Consider the following 19,677-nt stretch of genomic DNA (forward strand, 5'->3'; position numbering starts at 1 on the left):
AGAGAAGCTTTTCAGGGGGATTTTTTTCCCATTCTTGTTTGATATACAGCTTGAGTTATTCAACAGTCCGGGGTCTCCGTTGTAGTATTTTAGGCTTCGTATTGTGCCACACAGTTTTAATGGGAGACAGATCTGAACTACAGGCAGGCCAGTCTAGTGCCCACACTCTTTTACTATGGAGCCATGGTGTTGTAACGCGTGACTTGGCATTGTCTTGCTGAAACAAGCGGGGGCGTCCATAATAACGTTGCTTTGATGGTAACATATGTTGCTCCAAAACCTGTATGTACCTTTCCGAATTAATGGTGCTTTCGCAGATGTGTGAGTCACACATGCCTTACACTCCCGTACCATCACAGATGCTGACTGTTGAACTTTTCGCCTATAACAGACCAGATGATTCTTTTCCTCTTTGGTCCGGAGGACACAAAGTCCACAGTTTGCAAAAAACAATTTGAAATGTGGAGTCGTCAGACCACAGAGCACTTTTCACACTTTGCATTAGTCCATCTTAGATGAGCACGGGACCAGCAAAGCCGGCAGCATTTCTGGGTGTTGTTGATAAATGGCTTTTACTTTGCATAGTAGAGTTTTAACTTGCACTTACAGATGTAGCGACAAACTGTAGTTACTGACAGTGGATTTCTGATGTGTTCCTGAGCCAATGTGGTGATGTCCTTTACACCACTGATGTTGGTTTTTGATGCAGTACCACATGAGGGATCAAAGGTCACGGGCATTTAATGATATTACAGACCATAGATGGTGAAATCCCTCAATTCCTTGTAATAGCTGGTTGAGAAATGTTTCTCTTAAACAATTTGCTCAGGCATTTGTTGACAAAGTGGTGACCCTCGCCCCACCCTTGTTTGTGAATGACTGAGCATTTCATTGAAGCTGCATTTATACCCAATAATGGCACCCACCTGTTCCCAATTAGCCTGTTCACCTGTGGGATGTTCCAAATAAGTGTTTGATTAGCATTCATCAACTTTCTGTCTTTTTTGCCCCTTGTGCCAGCTTTTTTTAAACATGTTGTATGCATCAAATTCCAAATGAGCTAATGTTTGCAAAAAAAAAAATTGTTCCCGGTCAAACGTTACGTATCTTGTCTTTGCAGTCTATTCAATTGAATATAGGTTGAAAAGAATTCCCAAATTATTATATTCTGTTTTTATTTATGATTTACACAACATGCCAACTTCACTGGTATTTGCTTTTGTATGACAAATGTCATTTGTATGTTGTTATTGCTCTTCGATCCCCAAAAAGAAAAAAAAAAAACAGTTTTTCAATTTTCCTTTGAAAAATAAAATTCAAATCAACTAGTCCTTCCCATTTTCTCCCATGGGGCACAGAATTAGGCCTTGTTTTGTACAGTAGAGGTACTGACCTGTGTAAAGTTGGCCCCCTTTATCATTGCAAATATTAGGATAACATTGCCAGCCGTTAGAATAATATATGTTCTGTTGAACCACTAACTATAACATAAGCAAGCCTATGGTGCTCTTATGTCTTATGGTTAAAACAATACAACTGTGAGCAAATTGCATACAAACCCCTTAAAATGTTGCAATCATTAAGTAAAGGAGTAATGTACTTTTACATTGGACATATCTAAAAACACATTTATGTATTTAATGTTGATTATAATTAAAGTATTTAATTTTTTACGCACTATAGATGTCATGTGTGCAAATAGTGTACAAATGGGACCAAGTTTAAAGTTTCAAACACATAAATTTACATGCATTTAGTCTTATTGGATTTAATCATTACATATTTGATCCAATTTGTGTCTCAACTTAAGTTTGTAAAATGTATTTTTAAAAGAGTTACAAAATAAGGTTATAGCACAGATATTTATTAAGAAATATATTACATTAATAACAAAATCATGCGTTCTTCAACATGATTAGTGAGCCTGACGAAAACATCATAGCACAGGAAGCTCCTCCTCCTCGTGTTTAATCATATGCGGATCTATTTCTAATTTAATGTCAGGAACCTGGACCACAGCCTGAGGGACACTCATGTTGTTCATGTCGTCCGGTGCAGGACCTGCTTGGCACCTGCCTATCCTCCCTATGTGCTTCCCAGGCCCCTTGTTTCTTCTCCTAAGAGCTCTTTGCCAGCGTGACAGCGGAGGCCTGAAGGAGCTCTGTGGCGGTGCGCTTGCTCCTTGCTGCGTGAGGAATACTTGAACATGTCTCTGCATGTCCTCCTCCATGGCTTTGAACACCAGATCGGTGATGTCTCGGCGAAGTTTCATGAGCACCATTTGGTTTTTAATCTGTCGCATATCTGCCAGCATGATGTTGACAAACTGCTGGAGTACCTTCTCTTTGGGGACAATTGCTGCTGCTGATTGGTTAGAAACATCTGGTGAACATTCGTCACTCTGAGGGTCAACGCTTAGAGACGCGGCGTCTGTGGGATTTGGACAGTAGGAAGGGTCTGAAGTGGACACGCCAGATAATAACCCGTCCTCATCTGGGTCTTGCAGCATCTCATGAGTTTCCAGTGGGCTACCAGATATACTTCCTGTCCCTTGCTCGAAACTCCCCTCAGTCTCCAGCTCCACGTCTTCCTCTTCATGATCATCAGACTTGTCTTCCTGCAAGACAATTGATTGGAGAGTTCAAATCAGCAGTGAGACACTACAGGGGAACACGTAGGTTTCTAGTACTTACTGGATCGTAATGACTTTGTCTACCAACAATATACGGCTTCAGGAAGTCCAGTTTCTGTCTCAGCCTCCTTTGTCGAAGACTGTTGACTCGATCTGGGTGCCATGGCACCCTTCCGTACGGAGTTCGCAGAGATCTGGACCTTATTTCAAGGTCAGGTACTGGTGTGAAGAGATGTGAACAAGTCAGTATGGAAAATGTGACTGAAAAGCTGGCATGTGAACAAAAAAGGAAAAAAATTGCCTAAAATAATTCACAATAGTCAGTAAAAGTCACATGATGCATATACTAGGGCTGCCCGATTAATCGACATAGAGGTTTTAATAAGTGCGATTATGTAACCGCAAGAGGCTGATATTTTTTTTCTGCGCCGGCATTTGAGTGACAGACATGTTCGCCAAACAGAATTGTTGAGCCTCGCATTTCTTCATCGCTTGCCTCGAACAGGGACAAATACATCTCACTCTTTGCATTCTTCTCAGCACCTGAGGACGTTTTTTTTAACAATAAAATTAACTGAATGCAGTGATCCCTCTTTTCAGTCATTCACAATCTTTGTCTTCTCGCAAGTGTAGCTTTACACATGCACACGCACACACACACACTGGAAGCACGTACAGAAAGAGAGCATCCCTACGCGCGACTCGCCAAAAACTTGCGCAAGATAAGAAACATTAGGAGGAAAAAAAAAATGATTACAAAACCAATCAATCATCTGATCGAATCACCTAACATGACACTACCCGCGCTCTGATAATGAACCCACGCTGCGAAGGGAGGCTTGATCGTTGCACAAGCGCAGGGGTGTCCAAACTTTTTCCACTGAGGGCCACACACAGAAAAATTAAACCATGCTAGGGCCGTTTTGATATTTTTCATTTTCAAACCATAAAAAAATATGTGGATTATTTTTTTTCACCTTTAGGAATCTCAGGGACCTTAAAGGGTCTCCGTCATTAACATGTTAAAAATAAGTCAATTTATTATTTTCATTTTTTATGTAACGCTTACAAAAAATCTCTATATCAACTTCTGGTTGATATAAAGTAAAAAAAAAATGTTTTATGCCTTTTCAGTCAAAGACAACTTTGTTTTTTATAGTAAAACTGAAATATGCAGTATTTCCCCCATTGCCCAAAACATTCAGAAAGCAATGTTTGATCTGAAGTAATTGGAGCCCTAAAAAGATCAATAATCCAGGACACAATTGATTTAAATGTATTATTATTTCTGAGTAATCACATTGAAAAAAATAAATAAAATCCCACTAAATATCTTTGGGATCCAAAAGGTCCCCCACTCATAAAGTGATACATTTTTATTATTATTTGTTTTACTTTCAACACTTAAGCTACAAGATCAACTTAAGCTATATCTGTCGATTTTACGTTTGAAGTATTATTTTGTTGGTTTATGCCCTTTTGTCAAATAAAACACTGTTTTTATATAGCAACCACACAGTATATGCACATATTTTCCACATAAAACATAATAAAGTGAAATATTTTAAGTAATTGGAGCCTTAAATAGGTCAATAATTCATTATGAAAAAAAAAATATATATATATATATATATATATATATATATATATATTTTTTTTTTTAGTATTGGCAATAAGAGCAAAATAAAGAAAAACAAAAGAAAAACAAACAGCCTGCATGGCAGCTTTCTGTTAACATTGCAACTTTTCCCCGTTAGATTTCACCTCATTCTACTTTTTTTTTACTGTTTTTTTATTCATTTTTGCAATAGCATTTCCAGAATGTGAGGCGGGCCACTAAATAATTAGCTGCGGGCCGCATATGGCCTCCGGGCCGCAGTTATGACACCCTGCACTAGCGGAACAAACAAAACAGAACCAGTAAGAGGCTGTGAAAGATGGTCAAAAATTGAATTTCCCTGCAAAATATGGAAGTTTTGAAAGCTAAACAGAAGACATATATCACATACATATGACCAACACTGTAATAGAAAGAGAAAGTGAGGGGACAGGGTTACAGGAGCAGGTGGAGATTAGGGTGGGAGGCGCTTACACTTGTGGTTCGTTCCAGTTGTACTGGGAAGTCAAATTCTCCGAGTTCCTGGTTGGAAATTTTTACTGGAACTGCCCCTAATGTCTGATTTCCTCCTTGGAAAGTCAAAGAGTCATCACCACCCCGAGTTGGCTTCAAAGATGATTGTAAACAATAACACAGGAACACTAACCTGCCAACTGTTTCATTATGCTGTGCGACAGGCTGTGTTCTGAAAACTACTTTTAAAAACTAATTAATTAAGGATACTCATTACTTTACAAAAATATAATTTAATTACTAACATAATTAGTCTTTAATAAATGTAATTAATTACTATGGAAAGTAATAAATGTGTTGCCTAAAAAAAAAAATCCAAATATATGGCATAGAGATTAGTTTCATATGACAGTGCCTTTAAAAGACGGTGCCTGTTGCCTAGTGACATATGTCAGCGAGTCCAAGCTCAGTCTGAGTCTTACAGGCATTTTAGCTTGAGCTGGTTTTGTTAGCTTTGCAGGCTAGCAGCGGCAGTTTGTCGGCTCTGACAGCAGCTCCTTTGGAATCTTGCACTGGTTTGTGTTACTTCTGCTTAATAAAAAAATTGAACGTGCTTTCATGATTTTGTTTTTGTCAACAAACGGGGTATTGTAATTGATAGCTGTGGTCTCACACAAATAATAAATGAACCCACGCATCGCAACGGTAATACGATAGACCTAGTGCTTGTCAGGGGTATCACCGTTTCCAAAGTTACGATACTCCCGTATACTAAAGTATTGTCCGATCATTACCTTATAAAATTCGAGGATCAGACGCATGTTCGTCAAACTAATAACAATAATAACTGCTATAGCAGCCGCAACATTAATACAGCCACAACGACAACTCTTGCTGACCTACTGCCCTCGGTAATGGCACCATTCCCAAAGTATGTGGGCTCTATTGATAACCTCACTAACAACTTTAACGACGCCCTGCGCGAAACCATTGATAACATAGCACCGCTAAAGTTAAAAAAGGCTCCAAAAAAGCGCACCCCGTGGTTTACAGAAGAAACTAGAGCTCAGAAATTATTATGTAGAAAGCTGGAACGCAAATGGCGCACGACTAAACTTGAGGTGCACCATCAAGCATGGAGTGATGGTTTAATAACTTATAAACGCATGCTTACCTTAGCTAAAGCTAAATATTACTCAAATCTCATCCACCATAATAAAAACGATCCTAAATTTTTGTTTAGTACGGTAGCATCGCTAACCCAACAAGGGACCCCTTCCAGTAGCTCAACCCACTCAGCTGATGACTTTACGCAATTCTTTAGTAAAAAAATTGAAGTCATTAGAAAGGAGATTAAAGACAATGCGTCCCAGCTACAACGGGGTTCTATCAACACTGATACGATGGTATATACGCCGGATACTGCCCTCCAAAATAGTTTCTCTCGTTTTGAGGAAATAACATTAGAGGAATTGTTACAACGTGTGAATGGAATAAAACAGACTACATGTTTACTTGACCCTCTTCCTGGGAAACTGATCAAGGAGCTCTTTGTATTATTAAGTCCATCAGTGACTACAATCCGGCGTGTTGGTCAGCTTTATGGGCATGTAGAGTTGGGTGTCATCAGCATAACAGTGAAAGCTAATACCGTATTTGCGTATGATGTCACCTAAAAGCTGACCAACACGCCGGATTGTAGTCAGCTGAAGGCGTGTCTTAATGAAATTAAACAATGGATGTCCGCTAACTTTTTGCAACTCAACGCCAAAAAAACGGAAATGCTGATTATCGGTCCTGCTAGAAACCGAACTCTATTTAATAATACAACTCTAACATTTGACAACCAAACAATTAAACAAGGCGACACGGTAAAGAATCTGGGTATTATCTTCGACCCAACTCTCTCCTTTGAGGCACACATTAAAAGCGTTACTAAAACGGCCTTCTTTCATCTTCGTAATATCGCTAAAATTCGCTCCATTCTGTCCACTAAAGACGCTGAGATCATTATCCATGCGTTTGTTACGTCTCGCCTCGACTACTGTAACGTATTATTTTCGGGTCTCTCCATGTCTAGCATTAAAAGATTACAGTTGGTACAAAATGCGGCTGCTAGACTTTTGACAAGAACAAGAAAGTTTGATCACATTACGCCTGTACTGGCTCACCTGCACTGGCTTCCTGTGCACTTAAGATGTGACTTTAAGGTTTTACTACTTACGTATAAAATACTACACGGTCTAGCTCCATCCTATCTTGCCGATTGTATTGCACCATATGTCCCGGCAAGAAATCTGCGTTCAAAGGACTCCGGCTTGTTAGTGATTCCCAAAGCCCAAAAAAAGTCTGCGGGCTATAGAGCGTTTTCCGTTCAGGCTCCAGTACTCTGGAATGCCCTCCCGGTAACAGTTCGAGATGCCACCTCAGTAGAAGCATTTAAGTCTCACCTTAAAACTCATTTGTATACTCTAGCCTTTAAATAGACTCCCTTTTTAGACCAGTTGATCTGCCGTTTCTTTTCTTTTTCTTCTATGTCCCACTCTCCCTTGTGGAGGGGGTCCGGTCCGATCCGGTGGCCATGTACTGCTTGCCTGTGTATCGGCTGGGGACATCTCTGCGATGCTGATCCGCCTCCGCTTGGGATGGTTTCCTGCTGGCTCCGCTGTGAACGGGACTCTCGCTGCTGTGATGGATCCGCTTTGGACTGGACTCTCGCGACTGTGTTGGATCCATTGTGGATTGAACTTTCACAGTATCATGTTAGACCCGCTCGACATCCATTGCTTTCCTCCTCTCTAATGTTCTCATAGCCATTATTGTCACCGACGTCCCACAGGGTCATTATTGTCACCGATGTCCCACTGGGTGTGAGTTTTCCTTGCCCTTATGTGGGCCTACCGAAGATGTCGTGGTGGTTTGTGCAGCCCTTTGAGACACTAGTGATTTAGGGCTATATAAGTAAACATTGATTGATTGATTGATTGTTTGAATGGCAAGTTTGTCAATTCAACCATTGATTCGTAGTCACTAACGTGCAGCACACTTTGTGACAAGTTTTAAGGTGGTGAAAAAAATGTATTTCACTGACCAGTTCCTCCAACTAAGATCTTGTTTCTTCCATGTTGGAAAACAGAGTGTATGAATTAGGAGCATGGCTCCTGCCCCGCCCCACTCTGTGCATGGCACAGGAGGGAGGGACACACAGTTTTCAGCAAGCATAGAGTGATCAGTAACACTTGCGCGTCAATCACTTGTCTATTCGGTTATGATTAGGGTCTAACTTTATTACAAACATGCTATACAGATGGTTAAAAATTGTAGTCTAATTTGATCTTTAAGAATAACTGCGATGCTGTATGCAAAAGAGGTCACCAGCATCTTCACTGTCTAAGGAAATTTTTATTTTTTCATGTTGACAAAACCATAATGATTTTATTTCATCTGGGTTTTATTGAATCGGTTTTATCTTTTTGTCTGGTATCATGGTTTGGACAGCTGCGTCTGAAGGAGAGAAACCGATTAAGCCAAATAATCATGTGGTCAAGTCAACTTATTGGTGAGACTCTCCTGAGTTTGGAGTACCTGTACACCCAGCAAATCAATTAGAGCTGAAATCTTCCACACACTTTGTGGTGAGTTCCAGCTCCTCCCGTCTGGTCGGAGGCTTAGGGTCCCAAGATGCAGAACTTCTCGGTATAGGAATAGCTTTGTTGCAGCCGCAGTAATTCTTTTAAATAAACTATAGCTATATTTTACATTTTTATTCATTTGTATATACTTATTAATTCATGGTAGTTTTATCTTACTGTCCTTTACTAACTTTTACTCTGCCTCTTTTTATTGTTCATGTGATTTGTTCTTTCATTCTTCTTTTCCTGGTCCTAGGCAGCCTGTTGAGTACTTTGTCATGTTTGTCAGGCTGTGATCTGTTTTGTGTGGATACCTTTGTTTATTTCAATGAATATGCGTACGCCTTCCGGTACAAATTAAGTCCAGGGTCGCTGCAGGTTTCAATATGTCGAATTTAAGACTCTTTTAAGATGATCTTGAAAATAATTAAGTAAAATCAGAGGTCTAGAATGAATTTTAAAGAGTATAAATTAATTTACTGCTCTTTCACATTTGAAAACAAAATGGTTAAACCAACTAAATACACAAGGAGCTTCTCTAATGTAAACTAATTGAAAAAAATATTAAAAGTTAATGTACCCATGATTGTCAAACACACACTTGGTGTGGCGAAATTATTCTCTGCATTTGACCCATCATCCTTGATCACCCCCTGGGAGGTGAGAGGAGCAGTGAGCAGCAGCAGTGGCCGCGCCAGGAAATCATTTTTGGTGATTTAACCCCCAATTCCAACCCTTGATGCTGAGTGCCAAGCAGGGAGGTTTTGATTGATTGATTGAAACTTTTATTAGTAGATTGCACAGTACAGTACACATTACGTACAAATGACCACTAAATGGTAACACCCGAATAAGTTTTTCAACCTGTTTAAGTCGGGGTCCACGTTAATCAATTCATGGTAGGTAATGGGTCCCATTTTTATAGTCTTTGGTTTGAACTCACAACCTAGCGATCTCAAGGCGGATGTAAAATATTAGCAAACATCCTAACAGCCAATTTTCAGATTTTCCATAGAAGTGTTTACTTGCAAAAGTTGCAGTGTGCATATCAAGTGTTTTCATGTAACATCAACATTAGCAATGGGAGAGGAAGCACAACAATATATTGTCTGTGAAAGGGACAGTTAGCATCTCTACTAAAGCTAAATGGTTAACTTTGGTAATGGTATTTTTTCGATTGTCAGAATTGAGCAAACTGATAAAAAACATGCTACGCTGTCAATACACAGCAATAGATGGTCCTTTTCGATGAATTCTAACCGGGCAGCACTGTTAGTTCCGCTGTTTCGTTATTTTAAAGCAGGGGTCGGGAACCTTTTTGGCCGAGAGAGCCATACAAGCCAAATATTTTAAAAAGTATTTCCGTGAGAGCCATATAATATTTTATTCAAGACTGAATACAACTAAATGCGTGCATTTTTAAGTAAGACCAACATTTTTAGTGTATAATAAGTCTCTTATTCTTTTTAATAACATTGTTATTCTGAAGCTAACCAACAATAGATAAAATACTTCTTACCATTAATGTGACTTCTTGAACAGGTGCAGTAGAAACCGGATGGATGGATTAAAATGCATGAGAATGTTTTATATTTTGAACGTTATTTTTGACACTGTAATTACCAGCGGAATTATTCATTACTTACCGTGTTAAGCAATGTCAGCTAAGATTTATCTGAGAGCCAGGTGCAGTCATCAAAAGAGCGACATCTGGCTCTAGAGCCATAGGTTCCCTACCCCTGTGTTAAAGCAGTGTGCTAGAGAGCCGTGTCCGCCAGTTAGAGCAGTGTAATTTCGTAACTTTAGATGTTGCGGACGCATCTGCTAGCGTTAGCTGTAGCGAGCTAACTAGCCCAGCTTGTAGCAGCCCTAAGCGGCCTACAAGCTACGGTGTAACGGTTAAGACGCATAATAGATTTAGCCCTTTAGCTAGTCCTACACCCCAGTCTACCGGGCACCACACTTTAGTCATAGGGGACTCCATCACCCGAAACATAAAGCTTAGCAAACTAGCCACAATTAAGTGTATTCCCGGGGGCAGAGCACCTGACATTGAAGCTAATCTTAGGGAGCTAACTCGCAACAGGTCTAGTAAACACGTACGACAGGCTAACCGCACCACTAGTTATGCGAATATAGTAATACACGTTGGCTCCAATGACGTTAGGATGAGACAATCAGAGATTACAAAGAGAAACATAGCCAGGGCTTGTAATCTCGCCAGAAAGATGTCCAGGCATCGAGTAATTGTTTCTGGCCCCCTGCCTGGGAGAGGCAATGATGAGAGATATAGCAGATTAGTCTCTCTTAACAAGTGGCTGGATAGCTTCTGTAGACAACAGGGATTTATAATTGATAATTGATAATTGGCCCTCTTTCTGGAGCAAACCTGGCTTGCTGAGGAGAGACGGCCTTCACCCTAACCAGGAAGGCGCTATCCTCTTGTCTCGGAACATAGATTTCGCATTGAGCCACATTTGACTAACTGCACTAGAGCAAGCCCGGTCACAGGCAATTACAGAGCCTGCTAGCCTGGGTATGGAGTCAGTTAAGTTAGAAGTAGCCAGCGCCAGGCTGGATGATCCCTGTACACATAGCAATTTTCGTAGAATAATACACAACTCACAAAATGTTTTTTCTGCTATGACTATGACTACATCAGAGTTAGACATGCTTTCTACTGAGGTGGCAAATTATGATGCGTTCAGTTTATCGCAGCGCAGAGTAGACAATCTGAAAATTCCCATCATATCAATTCCTAGATATGGTCGTAATTATTTTAACTACACTGCGCATAATAAACGCAACATTATTAATATTGCTACTACGGATAATTTTATCAACAACTCCTTAAAACAGCCCACTACCTATAATATGGGCTTTCTAAACATCAGATTTTTGTCTCCCAAAACGTTATTAGTTAATAGTTATTATTCCAAGATGGCGGCGCCCGTCAGGGCTGCAACATTGCGGAGCTGCTGCTAAAGATGGAACATTTGGCAGAAATACCGGACAATTCCACAAACTTTATGGCTGGCTCGCATCGTGGTCACTCCGTGATCAAGTACGACCGCCAGACACTTCTGGATGTGGACATATCGGGCCGTTTTGGACTGATAGACGCTTGCGTGCTAGACTTGCTAACTAGCATGGGAATACGTCGGCGGCTACATCCAGCGGCCTGTGAAGCAGGGGAGTCTAGTAGCAGCGGGGGCCGTCTACGGAGCAGACGCCAGCGGTGTGATCGGAAACGCGGATGTCGAGCGGGGTTAAAAACAAAGCAGAAGGCTAATCCCCACAGAACACCACTTCCCTCCATCATGAAGACGGATTTAAATGAAAGATGCGAGACTACTGGTCTGGGTAAGGAGTCAGTTAAATTAGAACACCTTTTTTCTGCTTTGAGTGTTTCAGAGTTGGACATGTGTTTTACTGAGGTGGCTAACTATGATGCGTGCAGTTTATCAAAGCAACAAACAAACAATCGGAAAATCCCCGTTACTGAGGTGGCTAACCATGATGCGTGCAGTTTATCAAAGCAACAAACAAACAATCGGAAAATCCCCGTTACTGAGGTGGCTAACCATGATGCGTGCAGTTTATCAAAACAACAATCAAACAATCGGAAAATTCCTGTCGTATCAATTCCTAGATATGGTCGTAACTATACTAAATGCACTGGGCATAATAAACACAACATTATTAATATTGCTACTAAGGATAATTTGATCAAAAACTCCATAAAACAGCCCACAACCTATAATATAGGTTTTTTAAACATAAGATCATTGTCTCCCAAAACGTTGTTAGTTAATGATATTATCAGAGACAACAATCTTAACGTCATCGGTCTCAGCGAAACCTGGCTTAAACCAAACGACTTTTTTGCGCTAAATGAGGCATGTCCTCCTAACTTTACACATGCGCATATTGCCCGTCCGCTTAAAAGGGGTGGGGGGGTCGCACTAATATACAACGAAAACTTTAACCTTAGTCCTAACATAAATAATAAATATAAATCGTTTGAGGTGCTTACTATGAAGTCTGCCACACCGCTGCCTCTACACCTGGCTGTTATCTACCGCCCCCCAGGGCCCTATTCGGACTTTATCAATGAATTCTCAGAGTTCGTTGCTGATCTAGTGACACACGCCGATAATATAATCATAATGGGGGACTTTAATATCCATATGAATACCCCATCGGACCCACCGTGCGTAGCGCTCCAGACTATAATTGATAGCTGTGGTCTCACACAAATAATAAATGAACCCACTCATCGCAACGGTAATACGATAGACCTAGTGCTTGTCAGGGGTATCACCGCTTCCAAAGTTACGATACTCCCGTATACTAAAGTATTGTCCGATCATTACCTTATAAAATTCGAGGTTCAGACGCATGTTCGTCAAACTAATAATAATAATAACTGCTATAGCAGCCGCAACATTAATACGGCCACAACGACAACTCTTGCTGACCTACTGCCCTCGGTAATGGCACCATTCCCAAAGTATGTGGGCTCTATTGATAACCTCACTAACAACTTTAACGACGCCCTGCGCGAAACCATTGATAACATAGCACCGCTAAAGTTAAAAAAGGCTCCAAAAAAGCGCACCCCGTGGTTTACAGAAGAAACTAGAGCTCAGAAATTATTATGTAGAAAGCTGGAACGCAAATGGCGCACGACTAAACTTGAGGTGCACCATCAAGCATTTAGTGATGGTTTAATAACTTATAAACGCATGCTTACCTTAGCTAAAGCTAATTATTACTCAAATCTCATCCACCGTAATAAAAACGATCCTAAATTTTTGTTTAGTACGGTAGCATCGCTAACCCAACAAGGGACTCCTTCCAGTAGCTCCACCCACTCAGCTGATGACTTTATGCAATTCTTTAGTAAGAAAATTGAAGTCATTAGAAAGGAGATTAAAGACAATGCGTCCCAGCTACAACGGGGTTCTATTAACACTGACACGATGGTATATACGGCGGATACTGCCCTCCAAAATAGTTTCTCTCGTTTTGAGGAAATAACATTAGAGGAATTGTTACAACGTGTAAATGGAATAAGACAAACAACATGTTTACTTGACCCTCTTCCTGGGAAACTGATCAAGGAGCTCTTTGTATTATTAGGTCCATCAGTGCTAAATATTATAAACTTATCACTTTCCTCGGGCACTGTTCCCCTAGCATTCAAAAAAGCGGTTATTCATCCTCTTCTTAAAAGACCTAACCTCGATCCTGACCTCATGGTAAACTACCGACCGGTGTCTCACCTTCCCTTTATTTCAAAAATCCTCGAAAAAATTGTTGCGGAGCAGTTAAATGAACACTTAGCGTCTAACAATCTATGTGAAACCTTTCAATCCGGTTTCAGGGCAAATCACTCCACGGAGACAGCCCTCGCAAAAATGACTAATGATCTATTGCTAACGATGGATTCTGATGCGTCATCTATGTTGCTGCTCCTCGATCTTAGCGCTGCTTTCGATACTGTCGATCATAATATTTTATTAGAACGTATCAAAACACAAATTGGTATGTCAGACTTAGCCCTGTCTTGGTTTAACTCTTATCTTACTGATAGGATGCAGTGTATCTCCCATAACAATGTGACCTCGGACTACGTTAAGGTAACGTGTGGAGTTCCCCAGGGTTCGGTCCTTGGCCCTGCACTCTTCAGCATCTACATGCTGCCGCTAGGTGACATCATACGCAAATACGGTGTTAGCTTTCACTGTTATGCTGATGACACCCAACTCTACATGCCCCTAAAGCTGACCAACACGCCGGATTGTAGTCAGCTGGAGGCGTGTCTTAATGAAATTAAACAATGGATGTCCGCTAACTTTTTGCAACTCAACGCCAAAAAAACGGAAATGCTGATTATCGGTCCTGCTAGACACCGAACTCTATTTAATAATACAACTCTAACATTTGACAACCAAGCAATTAAACAAGGCGACACGGTAAAGAATCTGGGTATTATCTTCGACCCAACTCTCTCCTTTGAGGCACACATTAAAAGCGTTACTAAAACGGCCTTCTTTCATCTCCGCAATATCGCTAAAATTCGCTCCATTCTGTCCACTAAAGACGCCGAGATCATTATCCATGCGTTTGTTACGTCTCGCCTCGATTACTGTAACGTATTATTTTCAGGTCTCCCCATGTCTAGCATTAAAAGATTACAGTTGGTACAAAATGCGGCTGCTAGACTTTTGACAAGAACAAGAAAGTTTGATCACATTACGCCTGTACTGGCTCACCTGCACTGGCTTCCTGTGCACTTAAGATGTGACTTTAAAGTTTTACTACTTACGTATAAAATACTACACGGTCTAGCTCCATCCTATCTTGCCGATTGTATTGTACCATATGTCCCGGCAAGAAATCTGCGTTCAAAGGACTCCGGCTTATTAGTGATCCCCAAAGCCCAAAAAAAGTCTGCGGGCTATAGAACGTTTTCATTTCGGGCTCCAGTACTCTGGAATGCCCTCCCGGTAACAGTTTGAGATGCTACCTCAGTAGAAGCATTTAAGTCTCACCTTAAAACTCATTTGTATGCTCTAGCCTTTAAATAGACTCCCTTTTTAGACCAGTTGATCTGCCGTTTCTTTTCTTTTTCTTCTATGTCCCACTCTCCTTTGTGGAGGGAGTCCGGTCCAATCCGGTGGCCATGTACTGCTCGCCTGTGTATCGGCTGGGGACATCTCTAAGCTGCTGATCAGCCTCCTCTTGGGATGGTTTCCTGCTGGCTCCGCTGTGAACGGGACTCTCGCTGCTGTGTTGGATCCGCTCTGGACTGGACTCTCGCGACTGTGTTGGATCCATTATGGATTGATCTTTCACAGTATCATGTTCTCATAGTCATCATTGTCACCGACGTCCCACTGGGTCATTGTCACCGATGTCCCACTGGGTGTGAGTTTTCCTTGCCCTTATGTGGGCCTACCGAGGATGTCGTAGTGGTTTGTGCAGCCCTTTGAGACACTAGTGATTTAGGGCTATATAAGTAAACATTGATTGATTGATTGATTGAATGAGTTCATTAGAGACAACAACCTTAACATCATCGGTCTTAGCGAAACCTGGCTTAAACCAGACGACTTTTTTGCGATAAATGAGGCATCCCCTCCTAACTATACGAATGCGCATATTGCCCGTCCCCTTAAAAGGGAGGGGGGGTCGCACTAATATACAACGAAAACTTTAACTTTAGTCCTAACTTAAATAATAAATATAAATCGTTTGAGGTGCTTTCTATGAAGTCTGCCACACCTCTGCCTCTGTGCCTGGCCGTTATCTACCGCCCCCCAGTGCCCTATTCGGACTTTATTAGTGAATTCTCAGAGTTTGTTGCTGATCTAGTGACGCACGCCGATAATATAATTATAATGGAGGACTTTAATTTTCATATGAATACCCCATTGGACCCACCGTGCGTGGCGCTCCAGACTATAATAGATAGCTGTGGTCTTACACAAATAATAAATGAACCGACGCATCGCAGCGGTAATACGAAAGACCTAGTGCTTGTCAGAGGTATCACCGTTTCCAAAGTTATGATACTCCCGTATACTAAAGTAATGTCCGATCATTACCTTATAAAATTCGAAGTTCAGACTCATGTTCGGCAAGCTAATAATAATAATAACTGCTATAGCAGCCGCAACATTAATGCTGCCACAACAATGACTCTTGCTGACCTACTGCCCTCGGTAATGGCACCGTTCCCAAAGTATGTGGGCTCTATTGATAACCTCACTAACAACTTTAACAACGCCCTGCGCGAAACCATTGATAGTATAGCACCGCTGAAGTTAAAAAAAGGCTCCAAAAAGGCATACGCCATGGTTTACTGAAGAAACTAGAGCTCAGAAATTATTATGTAGAAAGCTGGAACGCAAATGGCGCACGACTAAACTTGAGGTGCACCATCAAGCATGGAGTGATAGTTTAATAACTTATAAACGCATGCTTACCTTTGCTAAAACTAATTATTACTCAAATCTCATCCGCATTAATAAAAACGATCCAAAATTTTTGTTTAGTACAGTAGCATCGCTAACCCAACAAGGGACTCCTTCCAGTAGCTCCACCCATTCGGCAGATGACCTTATGAAGTTCTTTAATAAGAAAATTGAACTTATTAGAAAGGAGATTAAAGACAATGCGTCCCAGCTACAACTGGGTTATAGTAACAGAGATACGACTGTATATACGGCGGATACTGCAAATATCCAAAATAGTTTCTCTCGTTTTGATGAAATAACATTAGAAGAATTGTTACAACGTGTAAATGGAATAAAACAAACAACATGTTTACTTGACCCACTTCCTGGGAAACTTATCAAGGAGCTTTTTGTATTATTAGGTCCATCAGTGCTAAATATTATAAACTTATCACTTTCCTCGGGCACTGTTCCCCTAGCATTCAAAAAAGCGGTTATTCATCCTCTCCTTAAAAGACCTAACCTCGATCCTGACCTCATGGTAAACTACCGACCGGTGTCTCACCTTCCCTTTATTTCGAAAATCCTCGAAAAAATTGTTACAGAGCAGCTAAATGAACACTTAGCGTTTAACAATCTATGTGAAACCTTTCAATCCGGTTTCAGGGCAAATCACTCGACTGAGACAGCCCTCGCAAAATTCACTAATGATCTATTGCTAACGATGGACTCTGATGCGTCATTTATGTTGCTGCTTCTCGATCTTAGCGCTGCTTTCGATACCGTCGATCATAATATTTTATTAGAGCGTATCAAAACACGAATTGGTATGTCAGACTCAGCCCTGTCTTGGTTTAACTCTTATCTTACTGATAGGATGCAGTGCGTCTCCCATAACAGTGTGACCTCGGACTATGTTAAGGTAACGTGTGGAGTTCCCCAGGGTTCGGTCCTTGGCCCTGTACTCTTCAGCATCTACACGCTGCCGCTGGGTGACGTCATACGCAAATACGGTATTAGCTTTCACTGCTATGCTGATGACACCCAACTCTACATGCCCCTAAAGCTGACCAACACGCCGGACTGTAGTCAGTTGGAAGCGTGTCTTAATGAAATTAAACAATGGATGTCCGCTAACTTTTTGCAACTTAACGCCAAAAAAACGGAAATGCTGATTATCGGTCCTGCTAGACACCGACCTTTATTTAATAATACAACTTTAACATTTGACAACCAAATAATAAAACAAGGTGACTCGGGAAAAAATCTGGGTATTATCTTCGACCCAACTCTCTCCTTTGAGTCACACATTAAAAGCGTTACTAAAACGGCCTTCTTTCATCTCCGTAATATCGCTAAAACTCGCTCCATTTTGTCCACTAAAGACGCCGAGATCATTATCCATGCGTTTGTTACGTCTCGTCTCGATTACTGTAACGTATTATTTTCGGGTCTCCCCATGTCTAGCATTAAAAGATTACAGTTGGTAAAAATGCGGCTGCTAGACTTTTGACAAGAACAAGAAAGCCCACATCTGAGGTCCTCTCCAAGGTTTCTCATAGTCAGCATTGTCACTGGCGTCCCACTGGATGTGAATTCTCCCAGCCCACTGGGTGTGAGTTTTCCTTACCCTTTTGTGGGTTCTTCCGAGGATGTTGTAGTCGTAATGATTTGTGCAGTCCTTTGAGAAATTTGTGATTTGGGGCTATATAAATAAAAATTGATTGATTGATTGAAAGCATCCTCTGCATCGACTGCAGGCTCCCATCCCTTAAGACCGTTTATTAAATTTTAAGAGAAATTTAGACATTTTAAGACCTTAAATTCAAATGATTGGATCCAAGGCTTTTTACAGACTTTTTAAAACCCCACAGATACCCTGAAAGTCACTTGACACTTGATCAAATTTGGATGGATTTATGAGATGGGCGGGGTTGGGAGGCATATATATATATATATATATATATATATATATATATATATATATATATATATGAATAAAATCAGTTTATGAATGAATATATCGGTTCGGCCAAGTCTGATCTACAAAATTTGCAGGCAGCATACCCCTTCCCCTTCAAGCCAAGTCTGATCTACAAAATTTGCAGGCAGCATACCCCTTCCCCTTCAAGCTGTCCTGGATTAACTGAAATAATTTTTTCCAATCATTTTGAAACTTGCAAGCGTACTTCTTCATCGTCGCCATGTCACGTTTTCGTTCTTCTGCTTTGTATCTGTTATGTTTTTGGACATCACTACTTGCCCTAGTTTTGAAGCAATGCATGATGGGAATCCGGACGTTGTTTGTCAGTGTACTAATGTGCCGGTTGGACTAAAAACAAGCTGAGAAATAGCTCCGTGCCAGCCTACTTTATGGGTTACAGATAAACCTACGGATAACGGAGACATATATATGTTGTGTGTGCAGTTGTGCACTGAGATCCAAAAGCCGTAGATTTTATGCGACTGGACCGCCACGCCGTTTGTATGGAGGAAGAGCAGACGTGACGACAGGCTATGCTCACCGAGTGAAAATCGAGAGATAATTCTGGAGAAAGGTTGCCCCGGGAGATCTTTGGGGGGGGGCGCTGAAATTCGGGAGTCTCCCGGAAAAATCGGGAGTGTTGGCAAGTATGCAATAGTGTGCCGCGGCACAGTGGTTAAAAAACACTGCTCTAAAACACGAAAGTGTTGCCTCTTTCTTAACACAGCACATAGCTCCGCCCCATCTAAAGACATGCTGGCTCTTGCGGAATCTCAGCACAGAATCTCGCACACACTGGTTTCCATTGACAATCACATCAACATTACGCAGCAGCACAACTGTCACGTACCAACGCCACAGATACATTCCAGTTTCGTGGGACACACTAGTCTGCGTTAACACATTCTCAAAACGGCATTGTGTGTCTCGTAAATAGAACAAATATACCAGGTAAAAGCCTAACACACGTAAATGTTTAGCATGCGAATAAAAACAACATTTATCTTACTAGGTACGGTTGTCTCGGCGAGGTCAGGGTGGTGGCGGAAAAGGTGGCTGTGCATGTTGGTCGTGCCGCCCGTGTAGGGTATTTGCAGGAGACACATCTTACATACTGTAAAGTTTTTATCCACCTTAGTCCCATCCACGCTGTAAAAGCCAAAGTGAGTCCACACTTTGGATTTAAACTTTGCTGGCGCATCTTTAATAATAAGTTTATGGCTCGAGTCCGCCATGATAAGCGTCGTTTGTTATTTTTATTTTTTCTTCTTCTGTGACATCGACACTACACAACCGTCACCCACTGGCGCGAGGGGCGCCTCCTGGAGGACATTTTAAGAAGTGACTCAACTCAAAAGGCGCAACATGCAAACAGTTATGGCTGCAAATTA

At 41.2% G+C, this 19,677-nt stretch overlaps 1 protein-coding gene across 1 annotated transcript; it reads right to left on the minus strand.

Moving 5' to 3' along the window:
* Nucleotides 1-1,843: 1,843 nt before the first annotated feature.
* Nucleotides 1,844-19,595, minus strand: LOC133564378 (uncharacterized). Its single transcript, XM_061918634.1, has 3 exons — nucleotides 19,296-19,595; nucleotides 2,694-2,851; nucleotides 1,844-2,617 (listed from the first exon to the last, which is right to left on the minus strand). Exons 1-3 carry the CDS (start codon nucleotides 19,519-19,521, stop codon nucleotides 1,937-1,939), a joined length of 1,065 nt encoding a protein of 354 aa, XP_061774618.1. The 5' UTR covers nucleotides 19,522-19,595; the 3' UTR covers nucleotides 1,844-1,936.
* Between the last annotated feature and the right edge of the window lie 82 nt (nucleotides 19,596-19,677).

Source organism: Nerophis ophidion, linkage group LG13 (genome assembly GCF_033978795.1).
Source record: "Nerophis ophidion isolate RoL-2023_Sa linkage group LG13, RoL_Noph_v1.0, whole genome shotgun sequence".
Lineage (NCBI taxonomy): Eukaryota > Metazoa > Chordata > Actinopteri > Syngnathiformes > Syngnathidae > Nerophis > Nerophis ophidion.

Excerpts from the sequence above, each read along its gene's own strand:
- LOC133564378 (XM_061918634.1), bottom strand. The coding sequence starts at position 19,521 with ATGGCGGACTCGAGCCATAAACTTATTATTAAAGATGCGCCAGCAAAG. Across the intron at positions 2,852-19,295 it reads CGCCGAGACAACCGTACCTA|TACCTGACCTTGAAATAAGG; the intron begins GTAAGATAAATG and ends TCTTCACACCAG. Across the intron at positions 2,618-2,693 it reads GACAAAGTCATTACGATCCA|GAAGACAAGTCTGATGATCA; the intron begins GTAAGTACTAGA and ends ATTGTCTTGCAG.